Source organism: Phyllobates terribilis, unplaced genomic scaffold (genome assembly GCF_046119375.1).
Source record: "Phyllobates terribilis strain yellow unplaced genomic scaffold, ASM4611937v1 Scaffold_4__5_contigs__length_816908805, whole genome shotgun sequence".
NCBI lineage: Eukaryota > Metazoa > Chordata > Amphibia > Anura > Dendrobatidae > Phyllobates > Phyllobates terribilis.
The window spans coordinates 417,060,485-417,087,754 of NW_027362764.1; the positions used below are offsets into that span (position 1 = coordinate 417,060,485).

A 27,270-nucleotide genomic window follows, 5' to 3' on the forward strand; every position below is an offset into this window, starting at 1 on the left:
CGCCAAGCTCGATCCTTATAAAAGCTTTTTAACTGCAGCAGCTTTAGTGGACGCTACTGGAGCTTGAATTACCGCGGCTGCTGGCATGAGACTTGCCCTCCAATATATCCTTGTAAAAGGATTTAAAGTGTACTCATTCAATTTAGAGAGACAATTTAAATTAAAAAGATTAGACCTGCCTCCACCGCAGGGGGGCTCGCTTGACCCACCAGCGGACAGGCACCAGTATTGGGAGAGGGGGGCTGGCCGTCAGGGTCCACCGCAGCTCTGGAACAAACCCGGCGACACGGAGGTCACACGGGCAGGAACGGACTGGCCGTGTCTGCTTCGCACTTTTTTGGTTTTAGTAGGGCATGACATGCCTATATCTGTGTCTCCCCCTCCTTTTACTCCTCCACCTCTTTTCTTTTCGCATGACTATATGTACTTGTCACTTTTCCATGTGTTAGTTGTGTCTTCTGAGCAGTTTGTCAGCTTTTGGAGACCTTTGAAGGTGTTTTCTATGTGTTTCTATGTGTTTTTGTTTGCCTGCCATTGGTTTTAATGGTGTTCGAAGGTGTTCGACGAACAGTTCGACGAACAGTTCGGCGAACTACGGGTGTTCGACGAACCGAACCGAACTTGAACACTACGGGGGTGGCTCAACACTACTCCCAAGCAGTGTGAGGTTTATCACCTAAGCTTAATTTCAGCACAGCATGTTGCCGCTTGGCTGAGGCAGTACTGCAGTGCTTTCAGCTTGTAACTGATGTGGTGATATCTGAGATGGAGGCTGAGCATGAGGAGGAGGAGGAGGAGGATGATGATGCGCAGGAGCTGTACATTGTGGGGGCAACTCTGACTGACATAGGGCCCGCAATCCTCGGTGTGGGGAGGATATGTTCCGTCCCAAGGTCTGACTGGGTGCTGGCTTCCACTATGTTTACCCAGTGTGCCGTCAGGGAGATGTACCGTCCCTGGCCACAAGCACTTGTCCACGTGTCCGTTGTCAGGTGGACTCTCCCAGTAACTGCGTTGTTGAGGGCACGGCAGATGTTTTGGGACACGTGCTTGTGTAGTGCGGGAATGGCACACCGGGAAAAATAGTGTCGGCTGGGGACCGAGTACCGAGGGACAGCCAGCGCCATAAGGTTGCTGAAGGATTCCGTCTCCATCAGCCTAAAAGGCAGCATTTCTAATGCAAGCAGTCGTGAAATGTGCGAATTTAGGACTGTGGCCTGTGGGGCATTGGCTGCGAATTTGCGCTTTCATTCAAAGGTCTGGGATATGGACAATTGAACCCTGCGGTGGGACATGGACGTTGATGCTGTTTTTTGAGAAATTGCCATAACAAGTGGAGACTGAGAGGAGGGGGCATCTTTGCATGCAGTATGGACAGGGGATTGCCTTGCACGCACAACAGGGGGTTCTCTTACACGCACAACAGCGGAAGAAGCAGTGGTGACACCCGCTGACACTGGTCGTGGACCCTGGGGTTCACCCCACAAAGTCGGGTGCTTTGCTGACATGTGCCTGATCATGCTGGTGGTGGTCAGGCTGGTAGTTTTGTCACCTCTGCTGATGCTAGCCTGGCAGGTGGTACAAATGGCCTTTTTTGGGTTATCAGCAGAGTCTTTAAAAAAATTCCAGACTCTGGAAGACCTACCAGTTGTACTGGCAATGTCCCTCGTGTTGGTGTTACGGGGAACGGTTGCCCGCCTTCTGTCTGCGGCCACCACACTGCTTCTTCCTGCCTGTTGGGGTACTCTGCCTCCCTCCCCCTGTGTGCTGCTGGCCTCACTCTGCGTGTCCTCCTGCCACGTTGGGTCAGTTACTAGATCATCCACCACCTCCTCCTCTTCCACTTCCGCACCACGGTCCTCCTCCTCACTTTGTGGCAATTGCGTCTCGTCATCATCCACCTCTTGTGACAAATTGCCAGCGTCGCCTTCCTGTGGCCGTGGCTGTTCAAATATTTGGCCATCGTTACATGGGATCTCCTCTTCCACCACTTTAAGCGGAGCAGGCGAGGGGCCCAAATATGGAAATGGACCAGTGAACAGCTCTTCAGAGTGTCCAACTGTGGGATCAGTTGCTGTCTGACGACACTCGGCATGGTGGGAGGAAGGAGCGTCAGGGTGAGGAGCAGTATGCGGTCGAGACTCATGGCTACTAAGACTTGACCGTGTGGAAGACAGACCGGAGGTGGTGGTGCCCAGGTGACTGGAAGTATTATCTGCTATCCAATTAATAACCTGTTCACACTGATCAGTTCGCAATACTGGTGTTGTTCTGTGCTTCCATAGTAATTCAGTCGAGAACTGGGAGCGAGAAGATGTGGCTGTTGATTATGGCACATTTTCACCTTGGCCACGGCCCCGTCCTCTGCATGCACCATCACCAGAACGTCCAGTTCCACGTCCCTTGCCATGCGCCTTGCCCATTGTAAATGAAGTAAAATAGCTTACACTCGCACTATCAATGGCAAAAGGGTAATAAAAAGGAGATTTGAACCGTGGAAGAGGAAAACCACAGTTCTATTTTTCTGGCCTACACCAGAATCTTTTAAACAGATATATTTGTGTCTGAACAGTCAGTGAGACACTCAAACTGTTTTTTTAATGGAAAAAAGGCAAAAAGGTGGATAACGCCCAGATTTGAATCGTGGAAGAGGAAAACCACAGTTCTAATTTCCTGACGTATACCAGACTTTTCTTAATAGATATATTTGTGTCTGAACAGTCAGCGAGACACTCAAACTGTTTTTTTTATGGAAAAAAGGCAAAAAGTGGATAATACAGAGATTTAAACCGTGGAACTGCAAAACCACAGTTCTAGTTATCTGGCTGAAACCAGACTCTTTTAAACAGATATATTTGTGTCTGAACACTCACAGACACAGTAAATTTTTTTTTTGGGGGAGGGGGGGGGTAAAATACCAAAAGGTTAATAAGACGAGTACTTGTACAGTCTGACTGAGGAAAAAAAAAAAAAAAAGAGGATTTAGATGAAAAAAAAGATTTTTCCTGGCCCCTGAGACCTGGGGCTAAGTCTAGCAATTTGAGCAGCAGCAGCACACAGGACTGTAATGCAGTGTTTGTTGGTATAACCACTGCATCTCCTATACAGCCTGTCTGCCTGCCTGAAATCTGGGATGGATATTAGTCCTCAGAAGGACTGTTTGTTTGATTTTGCAGGCTTTAGAGACCCTACACTACCTCTTTCGCAGTATAAATCTCTCCCTAGCTCAGCAGCACTCTCCCTACACTTTCTGATCCGGAGCGACTGTGTCCAACATGGCTGCAGCATTACAGTGACTGGCTGGCAATCCCTGCATGTTCATTGGCTCTGTAAAGAGCGGCAAACATGCAGGGCGGAGACCCGAGCTCCCGCCCGAGTAACCCGAAAATGCTCGGTGCTCGCCGAACATCCCGAGTAGTGAGATGCTCGGGCGAGTACCGAGCAGTTTCGAGCATGCTCGCTCAACACTAGTTAATACATCTATTTAACTTCAAGGGATACTTTATTAATTTTGGATATTTCATTGCTCTTATCATGTTCCCGGCATGTTATTTTCGGTACAATTTATAGCCATACATGGGAGGATGCTTTTGGTATGCAGCACCTTTTTGCACTGCACGTCACTAGACTATTTTTTTCGTGTTTAATTTTCAGCATAGCGCTCTTCACTAGTATATCTACATTTTAATAATATTTACACATAATTTACATATTCATCAATCATTTTGGGTAGTATTCCAAACACTTGAGCACTTTTTGTACCTTATTGTGCATTAGTTCACATTTTTAATTATACAATATAATGTATTTATTGATTTGTGTATACATTTTCACTGTGTAATAATTTGTTTCATTATATTATGACTCAGGCACTTTTATCGATTTCCAGTATAGCACTTCACTAATTGTACATTTACTTGATAACTATATATACATTTAATTTTTTATAATTAATATCATCATCAATCACGGAGGACAGCACTCAACACTTTATTGTATTTTATTGCACATTTGTTCATATTTTAATTATACAATACTATGTATTATTTATTTATTAATTATTATTTATTATTGTGTATTATTTTTCTAGGCACTTTCCATTTATCAGTGCATATTGGTAAACACATTGTATGAGTATGGCTATACCCAACCTTTCCCCTTTCTTTTATGACTGAGAAGCGCCAGCTTTGATGGGCACCTGCCCTGACTCTGATGACTTCCGGCTATTAGACCTTGCTGGCATGCACTGTCGTCGCCTTGTGAGTGCACTGTCGGCTCCACGGTCCCAGAAGAAGGGCCTCTCCACCATCTTAGATCCAATAGGTCCAATAGGTCCCAGACCCCGAACAACGGATATGATCAGCAGCAGCAGGGTGACACCAGACAAGACCCCCAAGGTAACCAACCAGAAAAACTAGAAACAGACATAAAATATTAATATTCACATGATAACACATATGAATTACTCAACAAATAAATATATAATTAAACCCCCCATAAAACCCTAAAAACTAAATTAGTGATACAAATCTCTCTAATTATCATATAAATGGACTAAAACCAAAATGTTCATTAAGTCATTGTGGCGCTATACTTCCTAATGTGAAGATCCATTTACTTTCTACTTGGGCCAAAATTTTACTAAGATTACCTCCTCGCTGTTCCAGCGAAACTTGATCTATGCCGATGAACTTCAGTAGAGAAGCATTGCTATGATGATAGTTGAAAAAATGTCTCGGTAGGGTTTTGAGAGCCGACGGGTCCTCAGCACTTGCACCTTTTTCAATATCTCGAATGTGTTCTTGTATGTATACGTAGTTCTCTCGTAGTCAGACTGATATAAATTTTGCCACATGGGCATTTGGCACAATAAAGGACACCCTTTGATGAGCAAGATAAGTGATATCTAATATCATATGTCTGGTTTCCCATGGCATTCTTGAAGCTCTTGCTTTTCTGCATATTAGGACAGGCCTTACAAGTCCAAAGGGAAAGAAACCTTTGATCTCTGGCCAATTTTAATTACATTTTTTGGCCGCATATACAGCTGTGTTTTTAGCGGCGACACTTGTGATTGGCTTTGGCCCCTTATTTAACATCTACACCCCTTCTTCCAGACACGCCCCCTGAGGAAGTGTTCGCGAAACGCTCGTCGGGGTTGAGGGACGCATGCATGCCCTATACAGAGCTCCTCCATTATCACAGGTAATTCATGGCTACTGGTGGATATTTATATGCCACTGACTTTTGGAGTGCTGCATCTCATTAGAGCCCTACCATGTATATTTGGTTCTGAGAATTGCTTTCAAGTCTATATCGGCTACACTTGCACATTGCACTTTACTCCATTCAAGACATAGATTCTATTCCATTGGTTTATTAACTTTTTTACTACAGGAATTATGTGATTTTGTATATTTTTCTCTTTATGTACTAATTATTGGATTATTATATCGTGGATTTCTGGTTGAGCCCATTTATTATAATAATGAACCATTCCAAATTCGACGTAATTTGATTGTTCGAGTATTAATTGGCAATAGGGCAGAGCTTTTTGCTGTCCCTCACTACTGAGGTGCTGCATATATTTTAATGTTGTTTATAAATGAATTTTTTGTATTAATAAACATTATTTTTAATGATAACAGCTGTGGTCATGGTTTGATTACCTCCCCTTATTTATAGGAGTGGGGTGTCATTTTTTGATTTGATTGTTTGTTCATGACGGTATTTACTTTGGATCTTCTCATTTATTTGATTTTTCTTAAATTTGGGGGCTGCCTGAAACACAGAAGTGGGGGTCTGGAAATATGGATTCTAATAGGGCATCTTTTTGTAGTAAAGGTTGTAGTTTCCGTGCAGTTCTACTTAGCGCCTCCAGATTTGGATTGTAGGTGACTACTAGAGGCTTTCTTGTTTAGTTTTGTAATGTAGGAGATGATTCCTTGATATTTTTGTGGCTCATGTAATCTGGTTCTTAATTGTTCTTGGATGGTAGCCCTGATTCAAAAAGGTCTTTCTGAGGCTACCAAGGTGTTTGTCTCTATTCACAGGGTTGGAACATATCTGATTGTATCTGATGGCTTCGCTGTAGACAATAAAGTTTTTTATGTGTTTTGGATGAAAACTGTCCCATTTAAGGTATGTTGGACGGTCGATTGGCTTCCGGTACAGGGATGTCTCTATTTCATTGTTCTGTAGCTTAATGATGGTGTCCAAAAAGTTAATTTCAGTACAGGAGTAGTGGAGTGTTAGGTTGATGGTAGGGTGAAATTGATTAAAGTGTTCATGGAACGTCTTCAGCTGTTGCTCAGACTCCATCCAGATGACTAAAATATTGTTAATATAATGATAGTAGGCCAGAGGCCTGATGAGACATGATGACAAAAAGTCGCTTCCAAGCTCGGCCATGAAAAGATATGCGTACTGTTGAGCCATTTTACTTCCCATCGCTGTACCAGTCTCCTAGAGATATATGTTGTTCTCAAATTCAAAGTAATTGTGGGTGAGGATGAATTTTGGAAGTTTCACCACACAATCAGCATCAATTCCTGTATTTTCCATGAAGATTTTACAGGCATTTAATCCATCCTGGTGTGGGATATTAGAGTCCAAAGATTCCACATCCATCGTTGCCAGGATGGTTGCTTCTGGTAGAGCACCTATTGCTGCTAGTTTATTCAGTATGTCCGTTGTGTCCTGAATGTAGCTGGGTGTAAACTTTACCAGTAGTTTAAGAACACACTCTACCAATCCAGAAACTTGCTCAGTAAGGGTGCCCACTAGTGATGAGCGAGCACTAAAATGCTCGGGTGCTCGAAGCTCGGGTCGAGCACATTGGAATACTCAGGTGCTTGACCCGAGCAACGAGCCCAATGTAAGTCTATGGGAAACTCGAGCATTTTTCTGGCGGTCCCCCCCCCCGGCGGTCTGCAGAAGGTCAAAAATTTCCCAAATCGATGGGAACAGTGCTCAATTAAACATCAGGCAGGCAGAATATATAGGCAGACAGGCAGAGTATATAGGAGGGTGCATGAAAAACATATAAGGCACTTGGAACACACTAGTGCCCTCCGATTTTCATGCACCCATCTCTTTAAAAAAGCCAACCGGCAATTCATCAGCGGCATACATCGGTACCCGACAATTTAGAACAGAAAGAATAGAGTATCACACATAGATTAGATAGATAGAATCATGCAAGTCACATATATAATAAGTACAGTGACAGTGTTGGTTACTGTACTTGTCATTTAGTGTTAAAATAAAGGATTTATTGAAAACATTTTTTGCGTGGGGTTACCCATAATTTTAGTCTCTAGCAGAGGTTAAGCAGACGGCTGGGGCAGATGTTTGAAGCCTGGGAAGGGGGTAATACCCACGGAGCTTCCCAGGCTACTAATATCAGCCCCCAGCTGAATACCTAGCCTTTACTAGCTATTAAAATGGGGGATCCCCCCCAAAAAAATGACGTGGGGTCCCCCCTATTTTAATAGCTAGCAAAGGCTAGGCAGACAGCTTGGGGCTGATATTAATAGCCCAGGAAGGGTGCCATGAATATTGGCCCCCTCCCAGGCTAGAAACACCAGCCGTCAGCCGCCCCAGAAATGGCGCATCCATAGGATGCGCCAATTCTGGCACTTAGCCTCGCTCTTCCCACTGCCCTGTAGCGGTGGCAGTGGGGTAATAGGGTTGGGGTTGATGTCTGCTTATAATGCCAGCTGACATCAAGCCCAGGTTAGTAATGGAGAGGCGTCTATAAGACACCCCCATTACTAACCCCATAGTGAAAGTTAAAAAAAACACAAACACCCAGAATAAAGTCCTTTAATTGAAATAAAGACACGATTCTTTAATGTTTTAAATTAAACTCTACTTACCATTACGCCCATTCCAGCTGAAGCCAGCGATCTCCTGCAATAAAAGTAAAATAATAAACCAATCTCATCCTTACCTTTCCATGGTTCCCAGGACGGCTTCAGCTCTGCTACATTGACATGACAGGCTGGATCGCAGCAGAACGCTGCCATCCAGCTTGCCATGCCACAGACACTGAGAAGCTCCTCAGTGAAGCTCCTCAGTGTCTGGCTGTGACGGCATCCAGATGAGCCGAGTTCATGTTCAATGGGACATGGGACTGTCTGCTTCCCTATCTGTTGTTCATCATCCGGAATGTTCCCCAAGCTTCCACAGGTTTCTCCCTATTTGAACTACTCTATGGACGACACCCTCGAGGACTCCTGGATGTGGCGAAAGAGTCCTGGGAAGCTGAGACCACTCCTTCTAGGAGCGTGGTGGAGCATGTTGCCCAGATGCTAGAGAGGATTGCTCACGTGATGCCCATTGTGAGGGAGCACCTCCTCAAGGCACAAGAGGCACAGTCCAGGGTGTATAATAGGTCGACCAGGGTGAGATCGTTCAACTCAGGAGATCGAGTGCTTGTGTTAGTGCCCATAGTGGAGAGCAAGTTCATGGCCAAGTGGCAGGGCCCCTATGAGGTGGTAGAGAAAGTGGGGGAGGTCAACTATAAAATCCACCAACCGGGGAAGAGGAAGCCCTACCAAATTTACCATTTTAACTTGATTAAGCCATGGCAAGATAGAGAGCCCATTGAAGTTCCCTTTTTAGTGGCTGAGGCTGAGGCCGATGTGAAAGAGGTCAAGGTGGCAGAGTCACTGTCACATGCCCAAAAGCAACAGTGCAAAGAGTTGCTACAGCGAAATAAAGACTTGTTTTCGGAGTTGCCAGGACTCACTCAGGTCATAGAGCATGAGGTTTTCACAGAGCCTCATGTTCGCGTCAATCTAAACCATACAGGATCCCTGAGGCCCGCAGAGAGGTGATCTCAAAAGAAGTGAGGCGGATGCTTAATCTGGGAGTCATTGAAGAGTCCAAAAGTGGATGGTCCATTTCTATAGTCTTAGTGCCAAAACCAGATGGAGAATGGCGGTTTTGCAACGACTATAGGAAGCTGAACGAGGTCTCGAAGTTCAACGCCTACCCAATGCCTAGGGTAGATGAGCTTATCGAAAGGCTAGGACCCACTCGGTACATCACCACTCTGGACCTCACCAAAGGATATTGGCAAGTTCCCCTGTCCAAAGAGGCCAAGGAGAAGACAGCCTCTCAACGCCAGAAGGATGTTATCAATAAGTCATGATGCCGTTTGGGTTGCAGGGAGCTCCGGCCACCTTCCAGAGAGCCATGGACCGGATCTTAGCACCCCACAAAGAGTATGCAGCGGCCTACCTAGATTACATCATCATATTCAGCCAGGACTGGGAAAGTCATCTGGACAAAGTTCAAGCCATACTTGATGCCCTAAGGAGAGCGGGCTTTACTATCAACCCGAAGAAATGTGCCATGGGGATGGAGGAAGCAAAGTACCTAGGGTACGTGGTTGGTAGAGGGGAAATAAAACCACAAATAAATAAGGTCGAGGCAATCTTGAACAGGCCACAGCCCCTCTCGAAGAAGCAGGTCAGGGCGTTTCTAAGCATTGTGGGCTACTATCAAAGATTTGTCCCTAACTTTGCCCTGATAGTAGCCCCACTGATGGATCTTCTGAAAGGGACGAAGTCGGCTATGGCCAAGTGGTCCCCAGAAGCAGAAGCGGCCTTCCAGGAATTGAAACTGGTCCTCTGTAAACAGCCAGTCTTGGTGGCGCCCAACTTCTCCAAGGAGTTTGGGGTCCAGACGGATGCATCGGATGTCGGGCTTGTGAGAAGAACTACTCCATTGTAGAAAAAGAATGTTTGGCCATTAAGTGGGCGTTAGACACTCTGAGGTATTACCTGTTAGGTAGAAGGTTCAGGTTAGTGTCAGACACTGAGGTGGATGCGAGAAAAGAAGGGGAACAATGCCAGAGTGACTAGGTGGTTCCTGGCTCTACAAAATTTCAGCTTCCGGGTTGAGCATAGGCCTGGGAAATGACATGGGGATGCTGATGCCTTGTCAAGGGTTTATTGTATGGTGACAGAAGGTGCCAAGCCCCCTGGCTTTGGGCAGAGGGGGGGTATGTAAGGTGGCTGCCGGACGGGTCGTGGACGGGAGGTGTGTGTCCCTGAAGTGCCAAGCTTCGGTGATGTAGGACCCGGAGAAGCAGGCTCCAGCACACATAGTGCTGAGAGGAATTTAATGGGCCCAGATTACAGGGCCGGGTTTTACGAGCAGCTGAAAGAGCTGGGGGGGAACAGCTGCTCACTTACCTCCAATCCAGATCTTGGAAGGCTGATTTAAAACAGCTTCACCTGTCTTTGTCTGTCTGTGTTTGTTGGGCAAGGTGAGCAGACCTTGCATGTGCTTCTCAGAGTCTGCTGGAGGCAGAGGAAGGCCCTCTGTTTAAATGGCTGAGAGCCGTGCTGCATGGACTTGTTATTTTGAGCTTTGTTCTGTTATTCCTTTTTTGTGCCAGGAAAAGGCCGTTACTTTTGTTTCCTCACTGGTGTATGGACACTAAATAAACCACCAGTTTATTTGAACACGTGGACTGCATCACTGTGTTTTACCTGTGCCTACCTCCAAAGCGGCTCAGTGAGTACAAATCCCTACAATTGATATTAGGGTTTTTCCTAAATTTTGGCAGCCGTTGGTCTCACTGCATACCCTATAACTATATAGCAGACCCGCTACTTTCTAATGGGAACATGTCGTTACTGTGGCCCAGCTCTATGTATCTTTAAATTGGTATTCGGGTTTTTCCTAAATTTTGGCAGCTGTTGGACTCACTGCATACTCTATAACTGGATAGCAGACTCGCTCCTTTCTAATGGAAACATGTCATTACTGAGGCCCCCCTCTATGTCTTTAAATTGTTATTGGGGGTTTTCCAAAAATTTGGCAGCTTTTGCAGTCACTGCATGGGCATTACCACTATAGGAGACCCACTCCTTTATAATGGGAACATTTTTTTACTGAGGCCCTCCTCCATGTCTCTTCAAAGGGGTATTGGGTTGCATCCAAATTTTTGGCAGCCCTTGCAGTCACTGCATACGCAATAACAGTATAGGAGACACACTCTTTAGGAATGGAAACAACAAAGCATAGCCAACTGCTGGTCCTTTAAGAATAGTAAGGGACGCCTGATGGCCCTATAAAAATAGTCTTTGAGACTTTCAGAGTCCCCCCATCATAAATGAGACAGGATGTGTCTGATCATGTCTCCCACACCACATGGCCAGATAAGGTTGTAAAATGTTAAAATGACATTTACCGGTGAATGTATTTTTCACCGTTGAAAGCAATGTATAAGTGCAAAAATGCATAAAAAACACTACGTGTGAACATAGCCCAAGGTGTGGAGGAGCATTTTTGTTTTTCTATATTTATTTTGCCTTATATACAAGTCATTACCCTGGAAAGGATGTTCTTTAACATTTTTCCCAGGAAAATGCATTTTGTTTTTTTGTATGTTTTATTGTGAGTCTGTAAAAGTGGTGTAATACCTCTGACAACAGTGTTCACAGCAGTGACCTGGGAGTCAGAAATGCTTCCAGGGGTCTTCCCCATGCTGCTCCCATGTCATTTGAGGACTGTTCCAATTGATTTGGGCAATTTTTAGGCCCTCTGCAGACAGCCGGGGGGAGCTGCCGGAAAAATACTCAAGTTTCCCATAGACTTACATTGGGCTCGTTGCTCAGACCGAGCACTCGAGCATTCCAATGTGCTCGACCCGAGCAACGAGTACCCGAGCATTTTAGTGCTTGCTCATCACTAGTCGGCCCTCATAGTGATCAGCTGTTAGTAGTTCGTACAGTGTGCAGGTCTAGCACACCACAGCGCTGCACACTCTGCAGTGGCCATTCTCAGGTACTGCAGCTTAGCTCCTATTTACCTTGGATGGAGCTGACCTGTAGTACTTGAGAAAGGCATCTATAGTATAGGGAGCTGTGGGGTTCTGTGTGCAACTCATCACTTCCAGTGGCCCCGAAACTTGCTAACAGTTGATGGTGGGAATGTTAACTGTCGGACCCCTACCAATCTGATATTGTTATTCTAAGGATGTGCTTCAATATTGTAGTCCTGGACAGCCCATTTAATAATATTTGTGCTTGCCACACAGAATAGACAGTCCTACCTGTTCAGCAAATATATACGGCAGAGGCAAAGACTTAGTGTTTAACATCAAGCTCCACAAGTAATAGTTACACCATGCCGTGTAAATGCCGTGCGGTGATCTTCTTGCAGTCGTGTGTGTTTTTTGCACTTGTTGTTCTGGTGTGAAGCGTCTCTCCACACTCAGAGTACATAACCAGCTACAGTCAGGATTTAACAAGTCCTGTGATCCCTGCCAGGAAAGTGAATGTGCAGCTTCTAATCAGCAGAGCAGCAGCTTCCTGCCAGATAGCTCATTCTTCACAATATCACAAGTGAAAAGTGGCCCTAATTGAGGGGCGTAGCAGAGTCAGAGCCAGCCCAAACCCTGCCCAAACCCTGCCATCCTGCCATTGGCTTCTAAAGCAAAACAAAAGAAGGTAATGAGTGAAGAGAAAACACAAGTAGGAAGTTCTCTCCCTGTTCTGCTGCTGCTGCAGAGGAGCGGCTGAGAGCCCCATTTCATAACTTCATCCTGAGCTGCTGGAAACTTCTCTGAACATTTAGCAATCGCGCTCACTGCGACATGGCGAAGTCTGGTGAAGAGGACATTCACCGAGGAGAGATGCCCCATCATCGCCACCACACTGCCCCCGGCTCTCCAACCCAGCACCATCACTCCCCTCTGCCGAGCACATCTGCAGGTGAGCAGCGAGGAAGCCCCCTGAATCAGCTACGTAGTGAGATATCTGGGAATGGACAGATGGTATAAAGCCTCAGAGACAGAGTCGACATACAGCAGAGACACACTCCGGAGTCTGTCTCTGCTCTATACGTATACAGCAGAGGCAGACTTCATATACAGCAGAGACACACTTTGTATAATAATAATCTTTTTATTTATATAGCACCAACATATTCCACAGCACTTTACAGACAATATTTGCACTGTCCCCATTGGGGCTCACAATCTAGATTCCCTATCAGTATGTCTTTGGAGTGTGGGAGGAAACCCATGAAAACACAGGTAGAACATACAAACTCCTTGCAGATATTGTCCTTGGTGGGATTTGAACCCAGGACCCCAGTGCTGCAAAGCAACAGTGCTAACCACTGAGCCACCTTGCTGTGTATAAAGAGCAGAGGCAGACTCTGTATACAGAGCAGAGGCAGACTCTGTATACAGAGCAGAGACGCGCTCCGTATACAGAGCAGAGACACTCCATATACAGCAGAGACACACTCCGTATGCAGAGCAGAGACGCGCTCCGTATACAGAGCAGAGACACACTCCATATACAGCAGAGACACACTCCATATACAGCAGAGACACACTCCATATACAGAGCAGAGGCAGACTCTGTATACAGAGCAGAGACATGCTCCGTATGCAGAGCAGAGACACACTCCGTATACAGCAGAGACACACTCCGTACACAGAGCAGAGACACACTCCGTATGCAGAGCAGAGACACACTCCGTATACAGAGCAGAGACACACTCCGTATACAGAGCAGAGACACACTCCGTACACAGAGCAGAGACACACTTCGTATACAGAGCAGAGACACACTTCGTATACAGAGCAGAGACACACTCCGTATACAGAGCAGAGACACACTCCGTACGCAGAGCAGAGACACACTCCGTATACAGAGCAGAGACACACTCCGTATACAGAGCAGAGACACACTTCGTATACAGAGCAGAGACACACTCCGTATACAGAGCAGAGACACACTTCGTATACAGAGCAGAGACACACTCCGTATACAGAGCAGAGACACACTTCGTATACAGAGCAGAGACACACTCCGTATGCAGAGCAGAGACACACTCCGTATACAGAGCAGAGACACACTTCGTATACAGAGCAGAGACACACTCCGTATACAGAGCAGAGACACACTTCGTATACAGAGCAGAGACACACTCCGTATACAGAGCAGAGACACACTTCGTATACAGAGCAGAGACACACTCCGTACACAGAGCAGAGACACACTCCGTACACAGAGCAGAGACTCGCTCCGTATACAGAGCAGAGACACACTCCGTATACAGCAGAGACACACTCCGTACACAGAGCAGAGACACACTCCGTATACAGCAGAGACACACTCCGTATACAGAGCAGAGACACACTCCATATACAGAGCAGAGATGCACTCCATATACAGAGCAGAGACACACTCCATATACAGCCGAGACACACTCCGTATACAGAGCAGAGACACGCTCCATATACAGCAGAGACACGCTCCGTATGCAAAGCAGAGACACACTCCGTATACAGAGCAGAGGCACACTCCGTATACAGAGCAGAGACACACTCCGTATACAGAGCAGAGATGCACTCCATATACCGCAGAGACACACTCTATATACCGCGGAGACACACTCCATATATAGTAGAGATACACTCCATATACCGCAGAGATACACTCCATATACCGCGGAGACACACTCCATATATAGTAGAGACAGACTTCATATATACAGCAGAGACAGGGTGTAATGTAACAAAATGTGGAAAAGTTCACAGGATATGAATAATTTTTCAAGGTACTGTAACATTCTGTATGTAACAGGTCATTCTATGTCTATTTACATTTTTTACAAAAAAAGCATCCTTTTTATGTTAACTAGTTTTTCCTAGCTTATCTAGGCCCACCCTTATTGATTTCTGCTTCAAGAAAATAATTTTTTTAAACTAAAAACGTGGTCAATTATGCTTTTTGGTGCATAAAAAAAAACACATGAACCTGACAAAATGTAGTCACGAAAATTTTTTTTACTCTATCTAGTTGATTTTACTTTATTGGTACGTCTCCATATACGTCTGAATACAGCTTTTTTTACAATTCAGATGTACACATCTAGCAGAAAGTTTGTAGAAATGTGAGCCTAGCCTTAGATATACAGCCTATTGACATACTTTATAATAAAAATTAGCATTGTGTGGCCTCCTCAAAATGCAGTTCTGTATGTAGGAGTAAACCTCTAATCCGCATACCATATACTACACGAGGAACAAATATTATCAGCATTCATAGCACCATCATACAGTTACTGAACATACACTCCCTGACAGAAGTTATGTCGCTTATCCATGTTATGTAAATAAAAGCTTATAACCTGACGTTAAATTCATTCATTGGTTTTATAAATTACTCTTTTGAAAGCTGAAACCCTCCCAAATTTGGTTTGGGTTAAGAAAATAAATTGGCATCAATGCTGAAATATTGATCATTTAATGAACACAAAATGGTCAGATTTTGGCAAGACAAAAGTTTTGTAGCCTGGTCATATAATGCACCCAATCCTAGTTTACATCCTCACCAGTGCTCAGTAAATGATCGGTTAATTAGTGGGTGTGTATAAATAGAAACCCAGCACCCCAGACCTTCACTTGAACTGCAACTTGAGCTCTGACAACATGCCAAAAATCCACCCTGCGACCAAAGCCTTGATTATCAAGAGGCTGATGACCAGATCCACTGCAGAGGTGGCTGGCACCTTTAATGTGTCTCAGCGTCAAGTACAAAGAATTAAAAAAAGATTTGAAGAGACTGGCGATGTGTTTGACAAGCCTAGGTACGGCAGACCCCGCAAGACAACTGCCCTGGAGGAACGTTTGTTGGTTAGAAAATCCAAAGCAAGCCCCTCTTCCACTGCAGCAGAGCTCCAACAGGCCTGGTCACCTCAAGTCCCTGTGTCAACTGGAACAGTTTGTAGGATTGTGTCTCGAAATGGCCTCCATGGTCGAATCAGTGCCCAGAAGCCAGCACTAAACAAAAGGCAAATAAAAAAACGTGTGGCATTTGCAAAGTCCCACAGCCTGCTAAACAGATGGATGCTGGAAAAGTGGCAGAAGGTGGATTTCTCTGATGAATCTTCAGTAGAATTACACCACAGCCGCCGCAAATACTGCAGGAGACCTACTGGAGCCCGTATGGATCCAAAATACACCCAGAAAACAGTTAAATTTGGTGGTGGAAGGATCATGGTCTGGGGTTACATTCAGTATGGGGGTGTGCAAAACATTTGCAAGGTGGAAGGCAATATCAATAGCCTAAAATATCAAGAAGTATTAGCTACCTCTTACATTCCAAATCATAAAAGGGGTCAAATTCTGCTGCAGGTTGGTGCTTCATCTCATACATCCCTCTCTACAACAAAGTTCCTCCAGGCAAAAAAGATCAAGGTGCTCAAGGACTGGCCAGCCCAGTCACCAGACATGAACATCATTGAGCATGTTTGGGGTAGGATGAAAGAGGAAGCTTGGAAGACAAAACCAAAGAATCTAGATGAACTCTGGGAGGCATGCAAGACTGCATTCTTTGCTATTCCTGATGACTTCATTAATAAATTGTATGAATCATTGTAGAACCGCATGGATGCAGTCCTTCAAGCTCATGGAAGTCACACAAAATATTAAATATGACTCTAATAGCACCACAACTTCATTCACCAATGTTATGCAACATATATTTGTATTTAATGATAATTATTTGTTTGAATATCACATTACTTTCTGTGGGCGACAAAACTTTTGTCTTGCAAAAATCTGACCATTCTGTGTTCATTAAATGATCAATATTTCAGCATTGATGCCAATTTATTTTCTTAACTTAAACCAAATTTGGGAGGGTTTCAGCTTTCAAAAGAGTAATTTATAAAACCAATGGATGAATTTAACGTAAGGTTATAAGCTTTTATTTACATAAGATGGGTAAGCGACATAACTTCTGTCAGGGAGTGTAAGTTATATCAAAACCAACATTACTAATAATGTCCTATACATCTATCCACATCATATCACCAGACATTTACCATGTGTAACCACTGAATACTTTCTGAATAATGCCACTTTAGTGAAATAAAAAGCACAATACAAAGACCAACTTTGTCATCATACAGTGACCATAAAATGTTTAGACAACAGTTCTATTCAGACTCTCAGCAGGTTAAGTGATTACAGCACCGTTAAATTCACTGAATCATTGGTGATGTCTTCCTTGATGGGAAGTGTTGTTTTTTCTCCATTTGACCCAGATCTTCATGAAGACTTCTTCCAGTCTTTTGTCTGTACAGAATTTGCCACACAGCCATCTTTAGCACCTCACTTTTCCAGTACCCTCCTCACCCTTACTCCGCTATCTACTTTGCACCTCACACAGTGATAATGCACACCAGATTAAAATAGTGCTACACACAGTAATAGTACTCCCATTTTGTGCATTCAGGCGCTACACATTACATATCACATCTAGTACCCCCTTACTCCGTTTTAGTTCCCATTTTAAGTTCACATATTAAAAGTGCCACTATTAGTGTCACCATACAGCAAGAGTTCCATTAAAGGCCTCCACTTCAAAAAAGTGAACCTACTTTCTGATCAATGGAAGTCTAACCTCTGGAACTTTCACTGATCTTGAGAATAAAGGGTTGGCAAAGTTTGTTAAAGAAGCACTCCTCCTCCCATCGAAATTTGTATCCTCTTAATATATTGCAATCATCATATTATATAGCACTGTTTACTTAAAATTGCTCATTTTGCCTTTCTATCCAGTTAATTATTTCCCATTAGGTCTGACATCACGTGATTAAGAACTGACTAGCTGAATCCTTCTAAGCTCCATGCAGAAACAGGAGGTAAATTTTCCCTGCACGAGTCATAAATAACTGCAAAGTCCCTGGCAGGGGGGAGGAACAGAGCAGCTGGGTCAGGATTTGAAGAGGGGAATGATAAATGTAGGGACTTCCTATTTGTATATAGAGCAGAGAAAGTAGAATAATTAGCTGGGTAGAAGGGCAAAATGAGCAATTGTAAGTACACAGTGCTGTATAATATGATGACTGCAATATATTGAGAGGATAAAACTTTGATGGGAGGAGTGCTTCTTTAACAGCTTTTCCCTGCTGATTTATAGTAAACGTCCATTACTTTAATGGAGCTGTTTTGCACTTCCTTGCATAATAAGTGGTCAGTAGCATTACTGTCCAGGTTCAAGGCCTCCGTCCCTTTGATCTCATGATCGGTGGGGTTTTCAATGGTCAATTTTAAAAGGAACCTGTCACTCCGAATAATGCTATTAACCTGCAGGTATTTGGTTAATCTGCGGGTTAATAGCATTAGAAAGGTGCCCGCCATACCGAAAGCGTGGTTTCTAGGAGCCATTAGCTTTCATTCATATAAGCGTGCTTGCACACCTACAGTCACTGCTCACAGCACTGAGTCGCGGCTGTTAGCACGCCCCTGCACTTTGCCTGACAACCGGCTTCACATAGCTTGTATGATTAAAAATCCAGCGGTTACCGGGAGTAATAAAGTTCCTTTTCTTCTGGGACCTGCACTTTCAGTATGGTGGCCGACCTACTTTCTAATGCTATTAACCGGCAGCTTAACCCCATATCTGCAGGTTATTAGCGTTCTCCAATGTGACAGGTTCCCTTTAATGTTATAACATTTTCTAGTAATATGTTAGAGGAGTTTTCCCTTGAACAAAGTACATTTTAATCAATATATCTTGAAATAAAAATATGTACCACAACTGGATATGTTAAAAAATGTTCCTGTGCTGAGATAATCTTATAAATGGTTATAGGAAGTTTTGCCCCCAGCAGTTCGCCCCCAGCAATTTGCCCCCAGCAGTTCGCCCCCAGGTACATTTCGCCCCCGGACGGGGGCGAACTGGGGGTGACATGTACGGGGGTGAGATGTGCCGGGGCAAAACATCCTGGGGGCCAAATGCTGGGGGCGAAATGTGCGGGGGCGAAATGTACCCGGGGGCGAACTGCTGGGGGCGAACTGCTGGGGTTGAACTGCTGGGGGCGAACCATCCAATTCTCCTTATAAATGTTCCCCTGCTGTGTACTGTGTAATGGCTGTGTCTGACCATGCAGGAATATGGTCTGACCATACCACAACTCCTGGATAGAGGAGGATGCAAAAGAGAGTATACTGACAGGACAGCATGAGAACGTAGGTGCTGTTTTCTGTGAGGTAAAACATTTCCCTGCCTATTTAAAAACAACATTTTATCTCACAGAAAGCATCTGCTGTAATCCCATGCTGTCCTGTCTGTATACTCTCTTTTGCTTCCTACCATGCCCAGGAGCTACCTGCATGTTATGTGCCACCAATGTTCCTTCATGGTCAGATGCAGTCATTATGCTGAAAATATCAGGGGCACACTTATAAGATTATTGTGGCACAGGAACATTATTTTTAAAAACATCCAATGGTGGAATTTATTATTTATTATTATTATAACAAGATCTGTTGATTAAAATGAACTTTGTTTGTGGGACACTCTCTTTAATACCTTACAAGATTGGAATACCCATTTAGAAGTTGTTTCAGATACTATTGTTTACCTCATTTGTTTCTCCACACATATATTTTAGAAGTTTCCGTGCAATAATAAAGCAGATCCTGGGAAACTCAGCATAGCGAATGAGTTCAAATATAGAACTACATATATAAGGTTAATCAAAGACAAAATTGATCTTAGCTAATGTTTACTTCTAAATATTTCCCATCTTTTACACTGTTTTTCTGATTTTGTAGTAATAAAATGTTTCTCCCCAGTTGTAGTTGTAGGTACTGAATGTAAGGAATCCGGATGATGATAAGACTTGTGAACACATTGAAAATAAATTATACTATGAGGGAATAAGCCTGCAGACTTGGCTGAGATTCAGAGGACACCCACACTCACTAAAATGTCAGAAATACAGTGGGTACGGAAAGTATTCAGATTCCTTTCAATTTTTCACTCTTTGTTTCATTGCAGCCATTTGGTAAATTCTAAAAAGTTAATTTTTTTCTCATTAAAGTACACTCTGCACCCCATCTTGACTGAAAAAAAACAGAAATGTAGAAATTTTTGCAAATTTATTAAAAAAGAAAAACTGAAATATCACATGGTCATAAGTATTGAGACCCTTTGATCAGTATTGAGTAGAAGCACCCGTTTGAGCTAGTGCAGCCATGAGTCTTCTTGGGAATGATGCAACAAGTTTTGCACACCTGGATTTGGGGATCCTCTGCCATTCTTCCTTGCAGATCCTCTCCAGTTCCATCAGGTTGGATGGTGAACGTTGGTGGACAGCCATTTTCAGGTCTCTTCAGATAAGCTCAATTGGGTTTAGGTCAGGGCTCTGGCTGGGCCAGTCAAGAATGGTCACAGAGTTGTTCTGAAGCCACTCCTTTGTTATTTTAGCTGTGTGCTTAGGGTCATTGTCTTGTTGGAAGGTGAATCTTCGGCCAAGTCTGAGGTCCAGAGCACTCTGGATGAGATTTTCATCCAGGATATCTCTGTACTTGGCCGCATTCATGTTTCCTTCAATTGCAACCAGTCGTCCTGTCCCTGAAAAACACCTCCATAGCATGATGCTGCCACCACGTTTCACTGTTGGGATTGTATTGGGGAGGTGATGAGCAGTGCCTGGTTTTCTCTACACATACCGCTTAGAATTATCACCAAAAAGTTCTTTCTTAGTCTCATCAGATCAGAGAATCTTATTTCTCATAGTCTGGGAGTCCTTCGTGTGTTTTTGAGCAAACTCTATGCGGGCTTTCATATGTCTTGCACTAAGGCGAGGCTTCCGTCAGGCCACTCTGACATAAAGGCCCGACTAGTGGAGGGCTGCAGTGATAGTTGACTTTGTGGAACTTTCTCTCATCTCCCTACTGCTTCTCTGGAGCTCAGCCACAGTGATCTTGGGGTTCTTCTTTACCTCTCTCACCACGGCTCTTCTCCCACGATTGCTCAGTTTGGCTGGACGGCCAGGTCTAGGAAGACTTCTGGTGGTCCCAAACTTCTTCCATTTAAGAATTATGGAGGCCACTGTGCTCTTATGAACCTTGAGTAATGCGGAAATTCTTTTGTAACCTTGGCCATATCTGTGTCTTGCCACAATTCTGTTTCTGAGCTCCTTGGGCAGTTCCTTTTGAGCTCATGATTCTCATTTGTTCTGACATGCACTGTAAGCTGTGAGGTCTTATATAGACAGGTGTGTGCCTTTCCAAATCAAGACATCACAGTAAAAGATAATGCCTTACCAACACCAGGTCAGATTACCAATGCACTGGAGGATGCAGCAAGCCTCCATGATAAAGGCGGGGGGCCGCACATGTGTAAAATACTGATTCAGACAGCCACTCACTAACCTACCAATTCATGGAGGGGGTGGCTGTGTAGTATTATACATGCACACTGATGGAGTTCGCATAGGGTGCCAGTCACACAGATATGTGTGATGCACAGTGTCTGACTTGCAGCCTATTGATGACGCCCATACTATTAGATCAGGCAGGCTGCCCAGCACTATATACGAGCACCCCCACAGGACAAACGCCCCAATTCACCCAGCCAACACTAAAGAGGCCTGGGCTTCATCCTGCAAAAAAATGTGCAAAAAAGATGAAAAATTGTGTAAGATAAATACACCACATGAGGTATTTGTCGATATTTTGCAAGCTTGCAACCCAACAGCAAGGGTCCCCATACTTGCGAGTCCTAACACTAAACATTAAAAATGGTGACCATTGGACATAATTTCAATATACTGATGCAGACAGCCACTCACTAACCTACCAATTCATGGAGGGGGTGGCTGTGTAGTATTATATAAGTGTGGCACCCCTGCGGGTCCAGTTGCCACAGACGTACTGCATCTCATCCAGAGGTGTAGTACTCCACTCTCAGGTAAGGAGGGAGCACTATCCTGGACCCACCCACCTACATCCAACACTACACCACTCCAAACCAGCAGGCGGGGCAAGATGCACTTGGTCACTGCTGAGCCCTGTCCCTGGCTGGAAGGGTGGGAAACAAGAAGAGAGGGAACCATGTAGTGGGTGAGGGTGGAGGAAGAGGTTCAGGGGAGCACTGAAAGGAAGAGTATAAAAGGAAGGTAGAAGGTTCTAGAAAGGTCCAGTCCTGCTCAGGAGAGCAAGGAAGGAGTTCAGTGGAGAGGAGTGAGAGAGGAGAGGGGTCCAGTCAGAGAGGCCCAGGAGGAGGAAAGTGAGGAAAGAAGACCGGAGCAGTGAGGAGGGCTCCAGAGAGACAGAAGGGATCCCAGGGGCACGGCGAGTTCGGGATGCCACCCGTGCGCCCGAATTCACGCTGAAGTGGAGGGATCAGGCTGCAGTAGGGGACCGGCCCCAGCCTAGTGGAGTACTTTAGGTCTCAGTTAGCAAACCGGAGGTTGCAGCCTTTCAGGTGCTGCAGCCACACTCCACACTTAATCGCCGAAAAGATGGCCATAGAGGACAAAGGGGACAAAGAGGACAAGGCCCGTCAAGGCCCGCGGCCTCTGGCTTGGGACACTGGGTGTGAGGCGCAGGGCAGGAGGGCGAGACCCAGCGCAGTGAGACAACCTAGAGAGGTACACAGAAAGGGGACCCATTCAGGTTCTCCTGAGATACCTGAGAGTTTGCTGGATCACTTCCCCGGAGGACACAGAACGACGTGGGTGATTATAACCGGCTGCAGCGGTCACCTGGAACTGCCTAGAACTGTGAGTAAAGCCTGAAGACTGCACCCCACTGTGTCCTTGACTCATTACTGCGTCACCAGCCCTGCACTACACCGCACCAACAACATCTACCTCCACAATTCATCATTTACTGCCCTGGGGCTTAGCTCTGCCTGTGGAGATCTGAACCAACTCTGCTGCGTCACCATCAGCCCCCCATCAGCCCCAGTGGATCTGCACCGCAGCGGCGGCCCCATATAGCCGCATACCACGGGAGGCGTCACGAATATTATCCCAGAAACTTTATTCCCCTTTTCTTTAATTTATTTGACCGCCTGTGGCCACAGACCCAGTCACTGCCACCGTGACTTCCCCAATACAGGACCGGCCCGGCTACCCCACGGCCCCAGGGGGCATGTCACATGCACACTGATGGAGTTTGCATAGGGCGCCAGTCACACAAATATGTGTGATGCATCAGTATTTTGCACATGTGCGGCCCCCGCCTTTATCATGGAGGCTTGCTGCATCCTGCAGTTCAATGGTAATCTGGCCTGGTGTTGGAAAGGCATTATCTTTTACTGTGATGTTTTTTGAAATTATGTCCAATGTTCACCTTTCCAAATCAAGTCATATCAGTTTAATTAAACACAGCTGGACTCCAATGAAGGAGTAGAACCATCTCAAGGAGGATCACAAGGAAATGGACAGCATGTGAATTAAATATGAGTGTCTGAGCAAAGGGTCTGAATAATTATGACCATGTGATATTTCAGTTTTTCTTTTTTAATAAATTCCTTATAGTTTTATAGTCCAATCTCGGGAATGTAAATAAACATGATAATTTGGATTCCTGTAAGAATGTTATGGAGGAAGAAGGACATCAAGGTTCCCATAAGTAAACCTAGATTAGAGAACATAAAAGCTATATGTAGATGTCGGTTAAAAGTGTATGAGTGTATGATAAGTTATGAGATAAATAAAACTTTAATATACGTAGATAAATAAACCAACTATACTAGTTTTATGATTATTGTCTACATTTGGGGGAGGGAATGGGGTCTATATGCAGCTTTATAAGGGGTTTTCACTCTTTCAACATTTTTTTTTTTACTAATCTGTGGTGGCCATGCTAAAATAATAAAATCATCTCTTGCTTACACTCCCCAGGACCAGCAACACTATAGCCATTGGGCTCAGCAGCTCATGGCATCTACATTGGCAAAGCCACTGAGTCCATTGAGTGCTGTTGATGTCATATCAACACTGTAGCCTCTACACAATTAGCTACACCTTGTGAAGGTATCAGATGATTATATTATTTTTAGAAGTAATAATTAGTTAAACAGTTAATGTGAGAAAACCCCTTTGAAGAGTTTGGCCATTTTATGATTATTTAAAAACAGGGTTGGGGACATGGTTTTGTGGCACTTATATATCAACTACTAATATAAACGTATGACAGGTTCTCCTTTTGCTTTTCTTAGTGTTGCCTTACTCATAGACTACACAACTCTCCTGGCCACCAAATGGCTGCTAGTAGAGAGACAAGTGGCCAGACTTGTCCATCAGCCTCTTCCAATAGATACACAGCTTTTCTATGTATTAGATTAGGCTGATGGACAGGACTGGTCACATGCTCTTCTATTGGAAGATGTTTTATGGACCCGGTAGCTCTGCAGTCTGTGAGAAAGGCAACACTATCAACTGCAGAAGGAGACACTGTATATATTAATAAGTGCCACAAAAACAACACATTAAACTAAGATAAATTTGCCAACCCATTTAAAGAGAACCTGTCACCAGGAATTTTCCCATATAAAGTAGGGCCAGTACCTGTACGCCTTTATATTCATTGTACATAAACACCAATGTGCTCTATATAGCACAGAAAAGACCTTTTATTATAGTCATCTATGTGGCGGTCCGGTCTGATGCGTGTTGCTGGTCTTGATTCGGCCCCTCCTCTCTTCCTTCAATCACCATCCCCTTTTTTCCTTTGTGTGGATGACTCATCCTAGGTCATCCACACAGTGTCCTCCATCGTGCTCCTGCGCAGGCAAACTTTTTCCTGCTATGCCAAGGACAGAGCAAAGTATTGTAGAGTGTATGTGCCAGTGCTGTTTGCCCTTTCCCTTCTCATGTTCATTACAGTTCTTTGCTCTGCCCTCAGCAGGGCTGAGAGAAGTGTGCCTTCGTGCCTGCCTGGGAGCGAGATAGGGGACCCTGTGTGGATGACATAGGATACATCATCCACATGAAGCAAGAAGGAGGATGGCGATCTCAAGAAGAGAGGAGGCGGTGGATCAAGACCAGAGACGCCCATCAGATCTGACCGCGCCTTAGGTGAGTATAATAACAGGTGAAGATTGGCCAAATCATTTGGGGTTTTTGCCCTCCTCTGGATCAACTTTAGCAATTACAGAACTAACAGGTCGAACTTGATGGACGCAAGTCTTTATTCGGCTTTACAAACTATGTTACTATTTCTTGTGCTATGCAGAGCGCATTATGAACTTATACAGTTGTGTTTAAAAGTTTACATGCCCCGGCAGAATTTTTCCTTTCTTGGCCTTGTTTCAGAGAATATGAATGAATGGAAAAGTTTTCCCCCTCCCATATACTAATGTGCCACAAACAGGAAGTTGATATCACCAACTGTTACGCACATGCCCGGACTGACTGGAGTGAGCATGATTAGTGATCCCACTGTACCATGAACCGAGGAGTGCCTGGAGGGGCTTAACTAAGTATCAACTCGGTCCGACCAAGGTCACACGGCGGCTCAGTTGACTCCGTGAACCAGGGAGGAACCGAGCAGAGGGACCAGGTGCTACTCCAGGTCAGACCCCGATCACAACTGTTGACCCACACCGGGGAATGCAGGAACAGGCAGGTTAGGCTGGCATACAGACAGGTGGATACTGGCAGACACAGCTGGTATGCAGACAGATGGGTATTGGCAGGCACGGCTGGTATGCAGACAGGTGGGCACTGGCAGGCACGGCTGGCATGCAGACAGGTGGGTACTGGCAGGCACGGCTGGCATGCAGACAGGCGGGTACTGGCAGGTAGGAACACAGGCAGGATAGGGACCAGTACAGACTGGGACACAGGAACGGAGCCGCAGGTGCGGTAGACAAGCAGAGCAGAGCAAAACCCGCAGATGCGGTAGACAAGCAGAGTAGAGCAAAACCCGCAGATGCGGTAGACAAGCAGAGCAGCGCAAAACCCGCAGGTGCGGTAGACAAGCAGAGCAGAGCAAAACCCGCAGGTGCGGTAGACAAGCAGAGCAGAGCAAAACCCACAGGTGCGGTAGACAAGCAGAGCAGAGCAAAACCCGCAGGTGCGGTAGACAAGCAGAGCAGAGCAAAACTCTCAGATGCGGTAGACAAGCGGAGCAGAGCAAAACTCGCAGATGCGGTAGACAAGCAGAGCAGAGCAAAACCCGCAGATGCGGTAGACAAGCAGAGAAGAGCAGAGCAAAACCCGCAGATGCGGTAGACAAGCAGAGCAGAGCAAAACCCGCAGATGCGGTAGACAAGCAGAGCAGAGCAAAACCAGCAGATGCGGTAGACAAGCAGAGCAGAGCAAAACCCACCGGTGCGGTAGACAAGCAGAGCAAAACCCGAAGAAGCGGTTGACAAGCAGAGCAGAGCAAAATCCGCAGGTGCGGTAGACAAGCAGAGCAAAACCCGCAGGTGCGGTAGACAAGCAGAGCAGAGCAAAACCCACAAGTGCGGTAGACAAGCAGAGCAGAGCAAAACCCGCAGATGCGGTAGACAAGCAGAGCAGACGAAAACCCGCAGATGCGGTAGATAGGACAGGACTCTGTCCACATGGAACAGACTGGAAAACATAAGAAGATAGCTGGAACACAGGAGTTAGATACGGAGGAAGGGAAACCGAACGAGCAGAACGAGATACACACAAGGTACTTGCAATGAAGTAGCGAGTGGACACAAAACTCACAAACAGAAGTACAGAGACAATGAGTTGGAGTTAGGTGCAGGTTCAGATACTGCAGGAAAAGGGAAAGGTACAGACATAGAGAAAAACAGGTAACGGGCTAGGACACAGTTCAGACAGAAACTGAACCAGGAATTAGATACAGGAACAAGCCTGGGAACTCAGCCCCCAGGGTGGCGGAGACAGACTAGAAGTCACAGATACAGGTAACAGGCCTGGGTATACAGCCCCCAGGGACGGAAACAGACAAGATACAGGACAGGACCTGGCAACTCAGTTGCACAGAACAAACTGAATGAAAGTGTTGCTCAGGCACCTCCTACTGGGTGGAGGGGGTTTAAGTATCCAGTGACTCACAGCAATAGGCTGGGGACGCATTAGGACTGCGCACACTGCAGCTTTAAGAATAAGGAAGCAACAACGCCGCCGCCCTAAGCCAGCAGACAAGAGACATACAAACAACAGGTACTGGAACAAAGTGTGCAGCCTGACCTGATAGGTAAGATTGCGGTCTTGCATGGTGGGAGGTGGTAAGCCATGCAAGCTCGCCGCCAGGGATGTTACACCAACCATTCCCACTTAATTTAGGCGTATCCATAGAAATGGTCCACCCTGTATGTATGTATGTATGTATGTACTAGATGGTTGCCTGATTCTAACGCATTGGGTATTCTAGAATATGCCCCATGCAGGATGTGACTCCCCCCCCCCCCATATAATGCGCCATGCAGGATGTCACATCCCCCGTCCGTTATAATGCCCCATGCTGGATGTGAC

At 45.3% G+C, this 27,270-nt stretch overlaps 1 protein-coding gene across 2 annotated transcripts in view; it reads left to right on the forward strand.

Annotated features, from left to right (window-relative positions):
• Positions 1 to 12,437: 12,437 nt before the first annotated feature.
• OTULINL (OTU deubiquitinase with linear linkage specificity like) overlaps positions 12,438 to 27,270 on the forward strand; it is a 109,412-nt gene continuing 94,579 nt past the window's right edge. Inside the window, exon 1 of one of the 2 annotated variants that reach the window (XM_073678620.1) lies at positions 12,438 to 12,737. In XM_073678620.1, the coding sequence (XP_073534721.1) occupies positions 12,620 to 12,737 (118 nt within the window). In that variant the 5' untranslated portion in view covers positions 12,438 to 12,619. The remainder of the gene's footprint in view (positions 12,738 to 27,270) is intronic. The other variant, XM_073678619.1, reaches the window with a different exon arrangement.